An 18,292-nucleotide genomic window follows, 5' to 3' on the forward strand; every position below is an offset into this window, starting at 1 on the left:
ATGGAGCTCAGCACTGCTGCTGTAGTCATAAAGATTTCTCAGTAAGTCGTATCCCAGGAGTCAGAACCTGTTCTTCCTCAGCATCCTGCATTCAGTACATATAGTACAGTCACTACTCTTCTACACCTGTACGATGGCTTCAGAACCATTCCTTCGAATCAGACTCAGGTGCAGTTTAATCTGATTCCAACTCCCTCACTTAATTCTGTCGTCATTTGAAGGCAAATAAGATGTAAATAAACTCTGTGAACTTTAGCTGAGAGAATTCTGTTGTGTGTTTGTGTGTGTGTGTGTGTGTGTGATGGGGAGAGAGACAGAGAGAGAGAGAGAGAGAGAGAGAGAGAGAGAAAGAAAGAGCGAGACAAAAAGAGGTAGAGAGAGAGACAAAGAGAGGTACAGAGTGAGAGAGACACACACACACAAAGAGGTAGAGAGAGAGAGAGACAAGGAGAGGTACAGAGACAGAGAGACACACACAAAGAGAGGTACAGAGAGAGAGAGACACACACAGAGGCACAGAGAGAGAGCGAGAGAGAGACACAAAGAGAGGTACACAGAGAGAGAGAGACACACACACACACACAAAGAGAGGTAGAGAGAGAGAGAGACAAGGAGAGGTACAGAGAGAGAGACAGAGAGAGACAGAGAGAGAGAGACACACACACACAGAGGCAGAGAGAGAGAGACACACACAAAGAGAGGTACACAGAGAGAGAGAGCGAGAGAGAGAGACAGAGAGACATCCACCATACATCCAGATATTTACCTGTTAGTTTTGTTTGTTTGTTTACTTGTTATGCTTTTTTCCCTGTTTATTTTGCTCTTTTTTCCACTCATTGTTGTTTATGTTGTTAAATAATTTTGTAATATTTATGCATAAATACACACCATCTTACTGTATAACTGCTTTGGCAACAGTGTGATTTTACATTCATGCCAATAAAGCACTACTGAACTGAACTAAGAGAGCGCTCAGGATTTGTTTAGCTCTCATTTCTGGTGCATGAATTAATTCCAGTAAATATGTAAAAGTTAAAGTGTTTCCCTGATCTCATGCTTATTTCCTTTATATTGGCTTTATTATGGTGATGTTTTAACAATGCTTGCTCTCTCTCTCTCTCTCTCTCTCTCTCTCTCCCCCTCTCTCTACAGTACGACAGTGAAAGCATGTTCATGCCAGTGCCTGAGCCGAGCCAGGACTTTGTGCCAGTGAACCAGGTGGGTTAATTACTCTTCACTCCTTTTGTGCTAATTACACAAATTAGAGCTGGGACTCACACAAACACACATGCACACACACACACACACTAACAAATCAGTTAGCACTACAGTCTTCTGCTGCAGAGTAAACATGCATGCTGATCACTAAGGACTTTTATTCTGCATTGCTTCAGATCACTTTACACAGCTAGATGTAGTGAGTTATGGTGGAAAAACCAACACAAGACATCATATACTCATATTAACCAACACCAAAACAAACCCAGACCAGACTGTAGGAGTTATTTCCATAATAATTAGAATAATTCTCTCTTTCCCCAGTAAATAATGTCAATAAATTGTTGGAATTCTTTCTATAAAATTATTTATCTATTTATCTATTTATCTATTTATTTATTTATTTATTATTTGCATTATTTCTATATTTAAATTATTTTTCATTAAATAGGAATATTCCTTTTATTAAATGGTGTAAATTATATTAATAAGATTTAATTAATGAACTATTAAAATATAAATAATACATAAGAAATTAAATATAAATGTAAATAATTTATTTTTTTTATAAAGAAATACATAAATAAACATAAATACATAAATTGTTGTAATAATTATTTTGTATCCTGTACTATTTTCCCAGTCTTAAAAAATAAAGATAAAAGTAAGAATATTAAAATAATAATAATATTAAATTAATGAAATGTTAGAATATAATAATATTTAAATAATTAAATATTAAATATAAATAATTTAATTTTTTTAATTAAAAAAGCATAAATACATTAATTGTTGTAATTAATGTTATAATTATCCTGCTATCCTGTACTGTTTTCTCAGTATTCGACAAAATAATATAAAATATTAAAATCATTAATTTTAATATAAATATTAAAATAAATATATCTTATATATAAATATGAAAATAATTTATATAAAATAAGTTAAATTTATTTAAATTATTAATTTAATAATTTAAATAATAATATATAATAATGTAATTTAATATAAATCTTAAAATAATTATTAAAATTAATTTAGTTAAATATTAACTATAAATAATTTCATTAATAATTAACTTAAAAAATACATAAATTGTTGTAATTATTGTTTTAAAAAGTATCTCTGCTATAACATTTTAAAACAAAAAGTTTTTATTTTTTTAAATGTTTTAATTTTTTTCTGATTATTTTAAGGATTATTATAATTTTCTGTGTCTGGAAAATGTTACTCAGCTTCATTAACGTGACTCATTTAACGGCTTTTTTTCTCCCCGAAAGTGTGAATGTGTAAATCACACCTTTCACACGCACAGAGAAGAAGAAAAATAGTGCATTTTAAACTCAATCACTCTTCAGGTTGCTCTTTAATTTCAGCTCTTTGTGTTGTGTAAAAAAATAAAAAACCTTTTTAAAGAGGTGTTTAAATTATTTAGAAAGATAAAGAGCAGCTGAGGCTCTGGACTCTCCAACAATATTATTAAATGGAGAAGAAATTCAGAATCTGTGCAACAAACAAGCAAATAAACAAGCAAATAAATAAATAAATAAATAAATAAAATAAAAAAAATTTAATTAAAAAAAAATTCTGTTTTAAATTTATTTCTGTAAAAATGAGCTCCACCCATCTGCAGGCTTGAAAATGTAAACGTCAAATATTTTTGAAAGTATTTCTGTTAACAATTAGCCCCACCCTCTTTCCCCAGATGATGTTTATCGCTGAAAAAATTGTCGTACTTTTTCCTGTTTTTCTTTCTGTCTTTTTATCGAATGTTGCTGTTCTTTCCATTTAAACTAGCCCCGCCCACTTTCCCCCTATGTAACAAATCTGCTTTGTGTGTGTTGTGTACATTAGCTGCTGATAACAAAGAAAGTTGACAATGAACCAGCAGGATGTGTGTGTGTGTGTGTGTGTGTGTATGTGTGTGTGTTTCTTGACCTTTGACCTTTATTTTGTCCACCTCTAGTTCCCAAGCCCCAAACAGACTGCAGCTCAGTGGAAAAGAGAAACTCCTCCTCATCCAGACACTCATCGCCTGCCACACTGGGTAAATAATACTCATAACTCTGTGTGTGTGTGTGTGTGTATGTGTGTGTATGTGTGTTTCCAAAGAAACTGCAAGATTTTACAGTTGATTATTTTCAATTCATCAAAATAGACTTTTAATAAAAGACAGGATGTAATTGTAATCTTCTTCTGCCCATCTCACCATCTCAGGGCTATTTATCCCAACCAGTAGATTCTGGTTCTCCTGGACTTATTCACAACTCAAGCTTTACCTACACTGGGCTTACTCTTTCCATCTCAGGGCTTCTTACAGTGTCCATCTCAGGGCTTCTTACTCTGTCCATCTCAGGGCTTCTTACTCTGTCCATCTCAGGGCTTCTTACTCTGTCCATCTCAGGGCTTCTTACAGTGTCCATCTCAGGGCTTCTTACTCTGTCCATCTCAGGGCTTCTTACAGTGTCCATCTCAGGGCTTCTTACTCTGTCCATCTCAGGGCTTCTTACTCTGTCCATCTCAGGGCTTCTTACAGTGTCCATCTCAGGGCTTCTTACAGTGTCCATCTCAGGGCTTCTTACTCTGTCCATCTCAGGGCTTCTTACAGTGTCCATCTCAGGGCTTCTTACTCTGTCCATCTCAGGGCTTCTTACATTGACCATCTCAGGGCTTCTTACTCTGTCCATCTCAGGGCTTCTGCTCCCAACCAGTAGATCCTGGGTCTTCTGGACCTATTTACAATCCAGGCTTACTCTGCCCAATCCCGGGCTTCCTCAACCCAACTTCCTCCACGCAGCCCTGGGCTTTACTCTTGCTTTGTCCTCCCCATCTGCACACAAGGCAGCACAGTGGTAGCTTCCTCCATGAAAATTTGGGTAACCCAACAATGGGCTTCTTCCCCATGACTTGGGACTGGGCTTCCTTCACTTTAACTGTGCCTTGCTAAGCCTGGACTAGCCCCGGGGTTTCCCCTGCTGGATCCAAGGCCTTGCATGCCCAGCCTGGGGCTCCTTCATCTGACCTCTGCTGTACTAGGCTTCCTTAACCTGACCCTGAGCATTCCTTTAAAGGAATTCCTTTGGCTTTAGGCCTTCTCCATCCATCTTGGGATGTCATTTACCCAACCTGGGCTTGATTCTTCACAACCTGGAGTGTCTTAGGGATTTTGACTTGTATATCAGCTGGGAATGAGTTACTCTCAGAGATGAGATCTGTGGTTAGAGAACAGCACTGTATGTGCACTTTCCTGTATCCTATTATGCACATGTACATGCCTGTTGTGTCACTGGTGGAACGTGTCATTTCCTGTTGCACACCTTTGTTCTTGCTTCTCACCAGCAGTGGTTTGTTTTTGTCTTCATTCGCCTATTTTTTCTCACCTTTGCATGTGCTGCCAAACCTCACCAGCGTTTGTTTCTGATTTTCTTTTTGCTGGTGTTTATCATTTCACACACGTCTGTTTATTCCGTTACATTTACTGTGAAATAATCTCACGAAACCTTTATTTCTTTTCATTCCTGATTCATTTCTGGACCATTGTTGCTGCTTCTGGCTTCTGGTTCGTCTGCCTTCTCACTAGCTGTGGTCAGTCAGTCATGCCTAACATGAAGGAGCTCCTTTTGCTTGTACTGATCGATGATGGTATCAGATCCTGGGATATATTCAGACCGTCACATGACATGAACTTAAATACAGTGTTGTATTTTTTAATCTCTGTTTCCTTCCTGCTTGTTTTACATCCTGTACAAACTTCCTGTCTGACTCCAACAAAACATCTGCAACACCAACTTTCTCTGATGGATCGTATCTTCTGCTGGTCAGATTCATGAAGAGAGATTTGAGACATTGTGGTGTTTATCAGGTTGACTTCACTATACAATTCAATCAGTATTCAGTAAATATTCAGTAAAACATTTCTGATCTTATTAATGGCTGAGTAATTAATAAGAAACTTCCAGCTGACTGTGTTATGTATGTTTGGTCACGCCCCCTTCTTGATATGTTCTTGAAGTCACTGCTGATTTCACTTGTCCATCCGTCATCAGTCACGATCCATCAGCAGTGAGATATTACTCACCTGTGGAGTAAGGTAGAGGCAGTCTGAGGTAAGGTGTGTAAGGGTTCAGCGTCTCACCTCCATGTCCGAGACACTCAGCTTCTCCACACCTCCCTTCACAGACCCTCAGTTTTACCCTCCCTTCACAGACCCTCAGTTTTACCCTCCCTTCACAGACCCTCAGTTTTACCCTCCCTTCACAGACCCTCAGTTTTACCCTCCCTTCACAGACCCTCAGTTTTACCCTCCCTTCACAGACCCTCAGTTTTACCCTCCCTTCACAGACCCTCAGTTTTACCCTCCCTTCATAGACCCTCAGTTTTACCCTCCCTTCACAGACCCTCAGTTTTACCCTCCCTTCATAGACCCTCAGATTTACCCTCCCTTCATAGACCCTCAGTTTTACCCTCCCTTCATAGACCCTCAGTTTTACCCTCCCTTCACAGACCCTCAGATTTACCCTCCCTTCATAGACCCTCAGTTTTACCCTCCCTTCACAGACCCTCAGTTTTACCCTCCCTTCATAGACCCTCAGATTTACCCTCCCTTCATAGACCCTCAGTTTTACCCTCCCTTCACAGACCCTCAGATTTACCCTCCCTTCACAGACCCTCAGTTTTACCCTCCCTTCACAGACCCTCAGATTTACCCTCCCTTCATAGACCCTCAGTTTTACCCTCCCTTCATAGACCCTCAGTTTTACCCTCCCTTCACAGACCCTCAGATTTACCCTCCCTTCACAGACCCTCAGTTTTACCCTCCCTTCATAGACCCTCAGTTTTACCCTCCCTTCACAGACCCTCAGTTTTACCCTCCCTTCATAGACCCTCAGATTTACCCTCCCTTCATAGACCCTCAGTTTTACCCTCCCTTCATAGACCCTCAGTTTTACCCTCCCTTCACAGACCCTCAGATTTACCCTCCCTTCATAGACCCTCAGTTTTATCCTCCCTTCAAAGACCCTCAGTTTTACCCTCCCTTCACAGACCCTCAGATTTACCCTCCCTTCATAGACCCTCAGTTTTACCCTCCCTTCATAGACCCTCAGTTTTACCCTCCCTTCACAGACCCTCAGTTTTACCCTCCCTTCACAGACCCTCAGATTTACCCTCCCTTCATAGACCCTCAGTTTTACCCTCCCTTCATAGACCCTCAGTTTTACCCTCCCTTCACAGACCCTCAGATTTACCCTCCCTTCACAGACCCTCAGTTTTACCCTCCCTTCATAGACCCTCAGTTTTACCCTCCCTTCACAGACCCTCAGTTTTACCCTCCCTTCATAGACCCTCAGATTTACCCTCCCTTCATAGACCCTCAGTTTTACCCTCCCTTCATAGACCCTCAGTTTTACCCTCCCTTCACAGACCCTCAGATTTACCCTCCCTTCATAGACCCTCAGTTTTACCCTCCCTTCACAGACCCTCAGTTTTACCCTCCCTTCACAGACCCTCAGATTTACCCTCCCTTCATAGACCCTCAGTTTTACCCTCCCTTCATAGACCCTCAGTTTTACCCTCCCTTCACAGACCCTCAGATTTACCCTCCCTTCACAGACCCTCAGTTTTACCCTCCCTTCATAGACCCTCAGTTTTACCCTCCCTTCACAGACCCTCAGTTTTACCCTCCCTTCACAGACCCTCAGATTTACCCTCCCTTCATAGACCCTCAGTTTTACCCTCCCTTCATAGACCCTCAGTTTTACCCTCCCTTCACAGACCCTCAGATTTACCCTCCCTTCACAGACCCTCAGTTTTACCCTCCCTTCATAGACCCTCAGATTTACCCTCCCTTCACAGACCCTCAGATTTACCCTCCCTTCACAGACCCTCAGTTTTACCCTCCCTTCATAGACCCTCAGTTTTACCCTCCCTTCACAGACCCTCAGTTTTACCCTCCCTTCATAGACCCTCAGATTTACCCTCCCTTCATAGACCCTCAGTTTTACCCTCCCTTCATAGACCCTCAGTTTTACCCTCCCTTCACAGACCCTCAGATTTACCCTCCCTTCATAGACCCTCAGTTTTACCCTCCCTTCACAGACCCTCAGTTTTACCCTCCCTTCACAGACCCTCAGTTTTACCCTCCCTTCACAGACCCTCAGTTTTACCCTCCCTTCATAGACCCTCAGATTTACCCTCCCTTTACAGGCGTGTTCAGACGCGTTGAATACTTTGATTGCTCAAGAGATTCTTTTCACAATTTTTATGATACAGTTTTGCACAATAAATTTTTTTTTGTGTAAATATACAACCTTTTTTTTTTAGTTTTTTTTTTTTTAAAATGTGGCGCTAAAGTTCTCTCCATTTCTTTACTCTTATTTCTCTTCATCTTCCATTTCACTTTTCATCTTTTTTTCTCTTCTTTCTCTTCTCTTTTTCTCTCTTTAATCTCAACTCTCTCCCTTCTTTTATTTCTTTTGTTTCATTTTTCTTTTTTCTTATCCAGCTCTCCTTTTTCTCCTCTATCTGTCTTTGATCCTTTTATACATCTGTCCTCTTCGTGTAATTTTTTCCATCTCTTTCTCCATCTGTCTCTACCCTTTCGTTTTCACTTCCATCTCTCTTTTTTTCTTTAATTTCTCCTTTCTTTCTCTACCTATCCTCTCTTTTTATCTTTCTTTTTATGAATTTTTTGTAATGAATCCGAAGCTAGAAAAGTACAACAGCAGGTCAGATGATTTATAGATTCTTGAGAAATTACAGTAGAAAATAATTACCCTGTTTGTTTTTCTCCTCCTCTGTAGAAAGTGTGTGGTTTTCTTTCTTTTACTGAATTAAAATCTTTTCATGCAGTAAAGATGATTAGCTTGTTTATAAAGTTAATAAAAGTGCTGCTGAGAGCCGTCTCTTTTTTATGACGTCTGTTTGGCATTTTTTTTTATCCGTCCTTTGGCAGCAGACTCTTTCCTCTGAGGAATTACGGCGTGATGAACGCCAACAGTTTCACGTCGACATCTGCGAGGCTCAAACACAATCACATACGCAAACGTCCGCCATGCCTCGGCTTTTAGAGGTGGAACTGAGGAAGCTCGTTACATCCATTATCACAATGCTGTAGTGTAACAGTTGGCCGAGTTTATCTGAGTGGAGCTCGTCTTCTACCCAATTACTGAATCTGGCCATCTGACAACTCCCTTTACTCCAACACACACAACACATCTATACTATCTCTATATGTTCTCTCTCTCTCCCTCTCTCTCTCTCTCTCTCTGTCCTCCAACCCCCCGTCTCTCTTTCCTCCCTCTCTCTGTCTCTGTTTGTCTGTCTGTCTGTCTGCCTCTCTCTCTCTCTCTCTCTCTCTCTCTGTCTCTCTCCCCCTCTCTCTGCCCCCCCGATTATTAGTAGTCAGTTTTGATACTGTGTGTTTGTATCTGTGTGTGTGTGTGTGTGTAATAATTAGCATCTCTGCATGTGTGTGTTTGATTATTGTAATTAATGAATAATTAATAAATTAATTTGAATCTAAATTAAATACCCATGTACTTGTTATTATTTGTTAATCCAAATTCTTTGTTTTTTTGCTACGGTAACAGTTAATGAACTAATTAAAAACTATTTAATAAAGATTCTTAATTAGGATCAGTTGTTATAACGCGCGTTTGTGTGTGTGTGTGTGTGTGTGTGTTGGTTCTAGCAGACCTACCCAGTTCCTGGTCTCAGTGACGAGGACTTCAACATCCCCCCCATCACCCCTCCCTCTCTCACTCACCTGGGTGACGGTGATTCTGGCTCATACCACCCCCTCTGCCCTCCTGCCCCTCACACGCTGCACCCCTTTAACATGCAGGGAATGGACCTGCCCAACATGGCCACGCCCGGTGTGACTGGACAAGACGGGAACCTCCTCAGCAACTCCTCGCTCTCAGTGGTATGTCCCAGAGATATCTATCTATCTATCTATCTATCTATCTATCTATCTATCTATCTATCTATCTATCTATCTATCTATCTATCTATCTATCTATCTGTCTATCTATCTGTCTATCTATCTGTCTATCTATCTATCTATCTATCTATCTATCTATCTATCTATCTATCTATCTATCTATCTATCTATCTATCTATCTATATAGGTGTGCTTATTCAGGGCATCACACTGCATTGGGATTATTGTATACCATTAGATCTGGGCACACACACACAGCCTGCGTAATATGTTGTATATAACCATGTGTCAAGCTCTGACATCTGATATTCAGTATTATATTCTAGATTTTTTTATATAAAATACAATGTGAATATCAGTATTTGTTTGTTTGTTTGTTTATTGATTGGGGTTTTGTGTTTACATTTCTGGCATTTGGGAGACACTGTTATCCAGAGAAGACGTACAAAAGTGCTTTGAAGTTAGCCCTGGTTCAGTAGTGAGGATACCATCAGCCTAAAAACTAACAGCCGTAAAAAGCTATAGGGCTTCACCCGGCGTTTGCAGACGGTCAGTGACTCAGCTGTTTCGGACGGCTAGGGGAAGTTCATTCCACCACCTCGGGGTCAGAACAGAGATGTCGTCTAGATGTACGCCGACCTCTGACCCTGAGAGACAGTGGGACCGGTCCAGGGTTTCTCTCAGAGACTTCATTAGAGCTTCCGTCATAAATTTAGATTAGCAACTTTTATTACAGAACTGAGTAAAATAAAAAAAATAAAAAATAAAAATAATCAAGAAACACCAAAATAAAGAAGAGAGAATAAACAACTATAAATACATGCAATATCATGAAATTCTAATAAAAGATATTATGACAAAAATTATAAGCAAAATAAGAAAATTATTATTATTATTATTATTATTATTATTATTATTATTATTATTATTATTAGTCTGACTGTAGCACAACTTTTGGAGTTACTTAAAATATTTATACAATTTGATACCTTAAGTTGTTTAAGCAGAATTAAGTATAGTGTATAGACTGTATTTATATACAATTTTATTAATTAAATTTAATTCATTTTAATTATTAAAATTTATATTAAATAATTGTAATGAATGTTATTTATATAAAAATTATGTATCTGATCTATGTATTTTTAATGTGAAGGGTTTCATGAGGTTTTTTATTTTAACCAAGAAATTAAATTTTTATTGTTTTTCCTGTCTCATATTACAGAAGTGATGCTGCAGAACAAAACAGTCAAGTCAGTCAAATGTGATTGTTTATTACAATCACAGACTATCATTAATAAGTATATATTTAAAAAATATAAAAAAATAATAACGATTTATTAATTTTACTCAGAGTTTGTGTGTAAACTCGGGGTAATGAGAAAGAGTTGAGTTTTCTGCTCTCTGAAACAGCTCCAAATTCCCCGCATGCAGTAAAATAATCATAACACATTCACAACCTTCTTCATATCACACACACACACACACACACACACACATACTGAATTTTCCCTCCGTCTTGTCGTCACATCAAAGTAATTAGTCAAATTTAGATCGCATTAAACTGTGGAGAAAAGTTTTCAGAGTTAAAGTGAGAGTGAAGTGAGGAGAAAACGAGAGTGAAACTCAGAACAATCCTTAAACAGAGAACGACATCAGGAATTTATACTCCGTTATATTTAGATCATATTACAGAAAAAAAGAAAACAACAACGTCCAAATGCAATAGTAATATTTAAAAAAAAAGAATAATAAAAGAACAAATTATATTTATTTATCTTGAACATTTTCTCCATTTAAAATGCAGCTTAGTCTGAAGTAAAAAAACAAAAACAAATTAAAGCAAAATCACCAAAAATAAACAAAAACAGAAATAAGAGTAAAAAAACAAACTACACAATAAATATTTTGACATTTAAATTCACAAAGAATGAAAAAAAAAAAAGTAAAAATAATAACAAAACAAATTGTATTTATTTATCTTGAACATTTTCTTCATTTAAAATTCAGTTTTGTGTGAAGAAAAAAAAACAAACAAATTAAAGAAAGAAAAACAGAAATAAAAAAGTAAACAAAAACCTACAAAATCAAAATTTGACATTTTTTTTATACATTTAAATTTAGAAAGACTGAATAAAACAAGTCAACATTAAATAGTAAAAAAAAAATAATAATAATAAAAATAATAACAAAACAAATTGTATTTATTTATCTTGAACATTTCCTTCATTTAAAATGCAGCTTAGTGTGAAGTAAAAAAACAAATGAAAGAAACAAATAAGTCAAAATTAATCAGTAACCATCAACGATAATAAACAATGTATTTATTTTTTATTAATACAAATGTAGAATATTTCATCAATTTAAATTGCATCTGTGTGAAAGGAAAAAACAAAATAAATAAATAAATGATATTTATGTATCTGGGTGATTCTCATGAAATCTTGGTTTTAAAAATTTCAAACATGAAAATTTACAAAATGCTTAAATTAACTTTTTTTTTAGACATTAGCAACAAAGTCTGTAGTGTTTGTGAACATTAATTTAAAAACTTTTACTTACCATTTAACACCTTTTTGAACATAATTTCCAAAATAAGTCCTAAAAAATCTCATTACCGCAACACTGTGAAAACATCAACACTGATAGAAAAGCAAATACATTCTCACAGTTTTAAAAATGGATTATTAATAGTCATGCACAGTTACTTCAAGTTCTGAAATAATATTTATTTTTAATTTAACATTTTTTTTAAATTTTGACTGATTTCTCTCATTACCGCAACACCTTTACAACAATTTACAACCATTTTTTCTTTTATATTTTGAAGAAACCTGACATTTTTTCAAAATGACGTGACAAACCTGAAAGAACATCATTTTAAGATTCTGCACATGCATTTAAAATCAAAGTACTATATTTCTATTAATTAAATTTTTCCTGTTGCTTCTTATTCAGCTCTTCAGTTTTCTTTATTTTACCAGTTTGTTTTCGTTTTTGATTCCTGGAAGCGGAAAGAAAGCATTACATTAAATTAGTCTCATAACATGGGGGAAAAACATTTTATGTATATATCATCATATAGTATAGACTTGATGCTTACTCTGTGTGTGTGTGTGTGTGTGTGTGTGTGTGTTCTATACTGGGTCTGAAGTAGTGGGGTGGGGTAGAGCTTAATTTTAGTCTTTGAAATAAATTGAAAATTAAAGTAAACAAGAAAATAAAAAAAAATAAAAAACTAATTACTAACAGAAGAACAAATAACTGTTTATTTATTATGTAATTAAATTACTAAATTATAACAAAATTGTGCAGCAAATTTATTAGGCTGCTGTCACATTAAGAATCACACGACCTACATGCCTTAGTGTGGTGGGAATTTCCCCCAGTATGAACAGTACACTCAGTCCAGCACCATAGTCCTGTTATAGTAGTGGCTAAAGGGTTGTGTGTGTGTGTGTGTGTGTGTGTGTGTGTGTGTGTGTGTGTATATATACTTTCATCTACATTTGCTAACACTGTAGGGTGTTTATTGCTAATTACACCTGCTGTAACATCTCCAAACCTAACCTCTCTCTCTCTCTCTCTCTCTCTCTCCTAACCTCCCTCTTCTGTACTCCTCCAGCAGTTCTGGGTTTCTGTAGAATTTTTCCCTGAACTTTGTCACCCTGACCTTATCAAAATATCAACATTTAGGAAATTTGAAATTAATATTAAATTCAAAAGAGATATTTAAAGTTCTCTTTACCACAACTGGCCTTAAATGGTTGTGGTGTATGAGAATGCGGAGGATGATGTGCCTCAGGATGTTTTGCTAACAATAGAGAAGCCATGATGGCTTTACTAATTTTTTCTCAATGCATATAATAAGACCTCAATAAAGTACATTTTCATAAAAAAAATCTAAAAATCTAAAAAAGTGTAAAAAATTTCGAAATGTAGAAAACTTCATGTTTCTGTAATGATAATCAAAAAGTGGTGTTAACATTCTGACAATAGAATATTTAACATTTAACTGGAGAGATATAAAGAGATGACCTGGTCACCATCTTGAAGTAACTGTCCCATGTGCTCCATCACTCATAATCAAACTTTATTTCCATTCTATGTGTGTGTTTAAACAGTCCTCAAAAAGTGTTGTGGAGGATGAGAACATCAGGCATGGACACATCATTTTCCTACTTTTTTCATTATTATTATACATGAATATTCAGTAAAAAAATTTCTGTCATCTAGAATAATCTAGTAGAACATCCATTTATTTTTTTTCTAAATTTTTTTATGTTAATTTGTTTAAATTAAATTAATTTTAATTTGTTAAAATTAAAATTAGTTAATTTGTTAAAATTAACACACATTCAGACACAGCCAGACACTTTGTGGTAATGAGAATTTCAGCCGAAAATGCAGTAAAATAGAAAAATAATTCATTCTCATGTTGAGAACAGTACTGTCTTTATTCTGATGCTTTTTTATATTACTAAATTACCCTTTTTTAATTTAAAATCATTAGTGCCGTGGTGTTTCAGTGGTTTTGTGAGAATCACCCATATAGAACTTTTTATGTAAAAATGTAACTTTACAGTCTAAAGTAAAAAAAATAAGAAACAAAAACAGAAATAAAAAATACAAAAAAAAGAAAACAAGAAAGTCTAAATACAATAGTAATATTTACAAATAATAATAATTAAAAAGAATTTTTTGTAAAGAAAAAAGTTAAAATAAATCAATAACCAACAACAATAATAAAAAATGTATTTTATTTTATTTTTATTTATTTATACAATTTTTTTAGAATGTCATCAATTTAAAATGTGAGAAGAAAAAACAAAATAAATAAATAAATAAATAAATAAAAGCATAGATAAATAAATTAATTATTTATATTTAAGCGTTATTGAACTTAAGTAAATTAAAACTAACTTTAATAAATAAAATCAATATAAAATAGTAATGAAAATTGTAATAATAATAAGAAGAAGAAAAACAAATGATATTTATTTAGAACATTTCCTCCATTTAAAATTCAACTTTTCAATGTGAATTTAAAAAACAAATGAACAAAAACGGCAGCAAAAATAAACCAGTAACCAACAATAATAATAAACAATGTATTTTATTTGTTTTTATTTATACAAATATTATTAATATTTCATCAATTTAAAATACATCTCCGTGAGAGGAAAAAACTAACTAACTAAATAAATAAATGAATAAATAAATAATACTTGACTAAGATTAACAAACACTACAATAAAACAAATAATAAAAACATCGAACAGAACTATAAAGGATAAATTGTAATATAATAAATGATCTAAAGCTCAGGATGTTAGGAGTTTACTGTGTAATGATTCTCGTCCTGTTACCAGCATCTGATTTTATTTTAGCTGTCATTTACTAAAACGTTTATTTTAGCTGTAAAGGACGTGTTATACCGTGTAGTATATAATGAACCTTTTGAAGATGAAATGTCACTCACGCACAGTCATCCCCACACACACACACACACACACACACACCAGTGGAGCTGATGATGAGGGACGTGCCCCTCTTCTCTTCGAGTCTGGTCTGAAACCCAGGCTGATGACGTGTTGCTGAAACTCCTCAGATATTCACTTTACATCATTTCTGCAGGAGAATTTCTGTGCTCGGGGAATCACCTTTCATTATATATATATATTTTTTTTAAAGAGGAATCTAGAAACAAAGCTTCAATCACACTTTATTCCACTGAAAATGTAACTCATCTCTTTCACATAAATCACTTCCTGAGAAATGAAACTCCACATCGAAACAAACATCTCACATTTTATTCCCTTCTTTATCACTATCTATCCAAGCACTATCTATCCAAGCTCTATCTATCTATCTATCTATCTATCTATCTATCTATCTATCTATCTATCTATCTATCTATCTATCTATCTATCTATCTATCTATCTATCTATCTGTCTGTCTATTTAACTGTTTATCTATCTACTTATCTCTCTGTACATCCTTCCTTCCTTCCTTTTTTCCATGCATCAGTCCATCTCACTATTTGTCAGTCTGTACATCTATATATTTAACCATACATCTCTCCATATCTCTGGCTGTCTACACTGGCCTCAAAATATTTTGGTCACCAAACAAATGCTGGAATGTCACTGCATTAGAAAACACAATAATAATAATAATAATAATAATAATAATAATAATAATAACAGAAGAAAACCAGCAGAAAACCATTAAAATGTTCAGATGAATCTCAGAGTATCTGTAGGTGGATCTGATGTGAGATTGGTTCGTGTGAGACACCAGGAGAAGATCTCCACCCAGACTGCACCGAGAGTTCTCTAGAGCACTGATGAGACTGGAGCTGATGTTCCTCCAGTGCTGCTGAAGAACTTTTGTTCACTGATAACATCATGAACTGAACCCTGTAGAGCATGTGTGTGTGATGAACTCAACCCTGTAGAGCATGTGTGTGTGATGAACTGAACCCTGTAGAGCATGTGTGTGTGATGAACTGAACCCTTAGAGCATGTGTGTGTGATGAACTGAACCCTGTAGAGCATGTGTGTGTGATGAACTCAACCCTGTAGAGCATGTGTGTGTGAGAGACGCTGACGAGAAGAAATGAGCAGTTTGTTAATGCTCTGCTGTGGAAGACCTGAAAGTGGTGATGGTTGAAACTTCCACCACAACTGGTACAGAAACTGGCTGATCTGATTCCCAGAGGTTTTGAAGAAGTTCACGTGAGACAAAATTAAATAGTGAACCACTGCGACTGTCATCAATAATTAATAATCAAAAAATAAATAATTAATACATTTAAAACGTCAAAAAAAAGTCTCATCAGACATCTCATCAGTTTGGTTATGATTATTGAAATGTCGTGTGTGTGTGTGTGTGTATACACGGGCACACTCCACACCCCAGGGTGAAGAACACTTAATATCTGGCAGATGTGAGGTGTGAGGAAAACAAGAGCTCCAGCTCCTTTCACTCTGACTCACATTCAAGTCCTGAGGTTTAACCACACACACTCTCACACACTCACACACACTCTCACACACTCACACTCGGCCTCCATCGCTGCGTGAGGAACACACACACACGTCTACAGTTAGTTTCATTTCTCCAGAAGTGATTTATGAGAGAGACATTTCGCATTGTGTTGATGAAACATTGACACTTTGGGGTTATTCCCCCAAGCTGACCGATCTCACGAACAGCGCTAATGTGAAGAGGAATCAAGTTTAATCGTGTCTGTGGAACCAAACACCTTTGTGTGTGTGTATATGTGTATATATATATATATGCGCGTGTGTGTGAAGCTCTACGATGTTCATCATCATCTCTGGATGCTCTACAGATGATTTCTTGAGTTCCTTCTCTCACATCCGGGACTTTTGATAAGGCTACATTTTCCCCCGTGTTTTTCCCCGTAATCAAGACTCTGAGCTTCTTTGGAGTTTTTTTTTACTCCGAGGTTTCCTAGTTTTAAATAAATAAATAAATAAATAAATAAATAAATAAATAAATAAATAAATAAATAAGTAGATGTACTTTTTTGCGTTGGAGTTTCTAGAAAACGATGATCAGAAGTGAATCTGTTAAACGTTACTGGAAAGTTTAAAGCTTTTTTTTCTCTTGGTGTTGTAACTGGTGCTGACGCTTCAGTGTGTTCTCATATCCTGTGTGATTTTAATCACATCTCTAAAATATAACGAGGATTATCTGTATTTTAATTGAAATTGGGAAAGACTCTTTCCATGCACTGAAGCATATTAAATATTATGTTTTAATTATTTATTTCTTTTTTTTCTATTTTATTTTATTGTTTTGATTCAGTGCTCTTGGATTGTTTTTCTTTGATGAAGATACTTCATGGTGCATCTGTCTGTCTCTCTATCTGTTCTTCTGTCTTACTTTCTCTCTGTGTTTGTCTCTCTCACTCTCTGTCTATCTGTTTGTCTGTCTGTCTCTCTCTCTCTCCCTCTTTCTCTCTCTGTTAATGTTTCTCTATCTGTAAGTAGAGCTGCGTGATTTGTCATTATTATCGATTCATTGGAATTTATGGTTTATGTCGATGTTGAAAAGCGAAAATTGGTTTTACAATTTCTCTTCGGTTTGGCACAGCGAGCTTCCGTAGTTCTGCAACCCCCAAATCCCTCATATTTTGCTAAATTACTTGATTTTGCTAGAATAACTAGAACTTGTAAAGACTGGTGAACGTTTGCACTTTATTCATCCCAAAAATGGTTTTGATTTTGTTGTATTGATTATTGTTTTTCTAAAATAACAAGAAAACTTGTTAGCGAAAGTAAGTCTGGACTTTGCACTTTTAGTCCAAATTAGGAATTCATATTTTTGGTTTTATTGTTTTTGCTCAAATTAAAAAAAAATCTATCCTATAGTCTGTAGTGTTTAATTCTTTTTTTGTTTGTTTGTTTTTTTATTAATCATTTTAAAATGGAAAATTGAATTTTGTTTAAAAAAATCGGAGATTCAATTTATAGGATATATTGCCCAGCTCTATCTGTGAGTCTCTCTTTCTTTGTATACACCATATATATATAGTGTGTGTGTGTGTGTGTGTGTGTATAGTAGAAATGTTTCTCTTCGTAATCACGAGAGTTACCGAGTGACTTCTCCTCGTGTAATCACACTCACTTGTCTAACTTTTAGAAAAGTGTGAGAATGACCCAGATCTTTACAGAGAAATTCTTCATCTCACTTTCACTCTCACTGAGAGTCTGATACAGCTCTGATACACACCAGTTACATCACACTAACTACACTTCTGATGGAGGATCTGATATCTGATACCACAGATAATCTTCTCACTCTGTCACTCTGTTTCTCTCTCTCTCTCTCTCTCTCTCTCTCCCCTTGCCCCCCCCCTCTAAAGCTGAAGTATTTAATATTAATTCTCATTATTATGATGGTTATAAGTAGGTTATATTTTAATGGTTTTTATTACAGGACTGAGATTGTGGCTTTTTTCTTATATAATTATTCAAATTCGAGTCGGTCAGTCAGAGTGTTTTCACACTTGCCCTGTTTCACTGCTCTGAATGGTCTCAGATCCACGACTCAGCATTTTTTGTGTAGAACAGCAGATCCCTTTAAAGCGCTTCATT

The 18,292-nt window shown here is 35.7% G+C and overlaps 1 protein-coding gene across 3 annotated transcripts in view; it reads left to right on the forward strand.

Annotated features, from left to right (window-relative positions):
• The window catches only part of tox (thymocyte selection-associated high mobility group box), a 66,610-nt gene that overhangs the window by 22,109 nt on the left and 26,209 nt on the right, over positions 1–18,292 (forward strand). For 2 of the 3 annotated variants that reach the window (XM_058413880.1, XM_058413883.1), the window contains exons 3-5: positions 1,153–1,218; positions 3,185–3,265; positions 8,909–9,142. In XM_058413880.1, coding sequence (XP_058269863.1) covers positions 1,153–1,218; positions 3,185–3,265; positions 8,909–9,142 — 381 coding nt within the window. The remainder of the gene's footprint in view (positions 1–1,152; positions 1,219–3,184; positions 3,266–8,908; positions 9,143–18,292) is intronic. The other variant, XM_058413881.1, reaches the window with a different exon arrangement.

Source organism: Hemibagrus wyckioides, linkage group LG17, assembly GCF_019097595.1.
Source record: "Hemibagrus wyckioides isolate EC202008001 linkage group LG17, SWU_Hwy_1.0, whole genome shotgun sequence".
NCBI lineage: Eukaryota > Metazoa > Chordata > Actinopteri > Siluriformes > Bagridae > Hemibagrus > Hemibagrus wyckioides.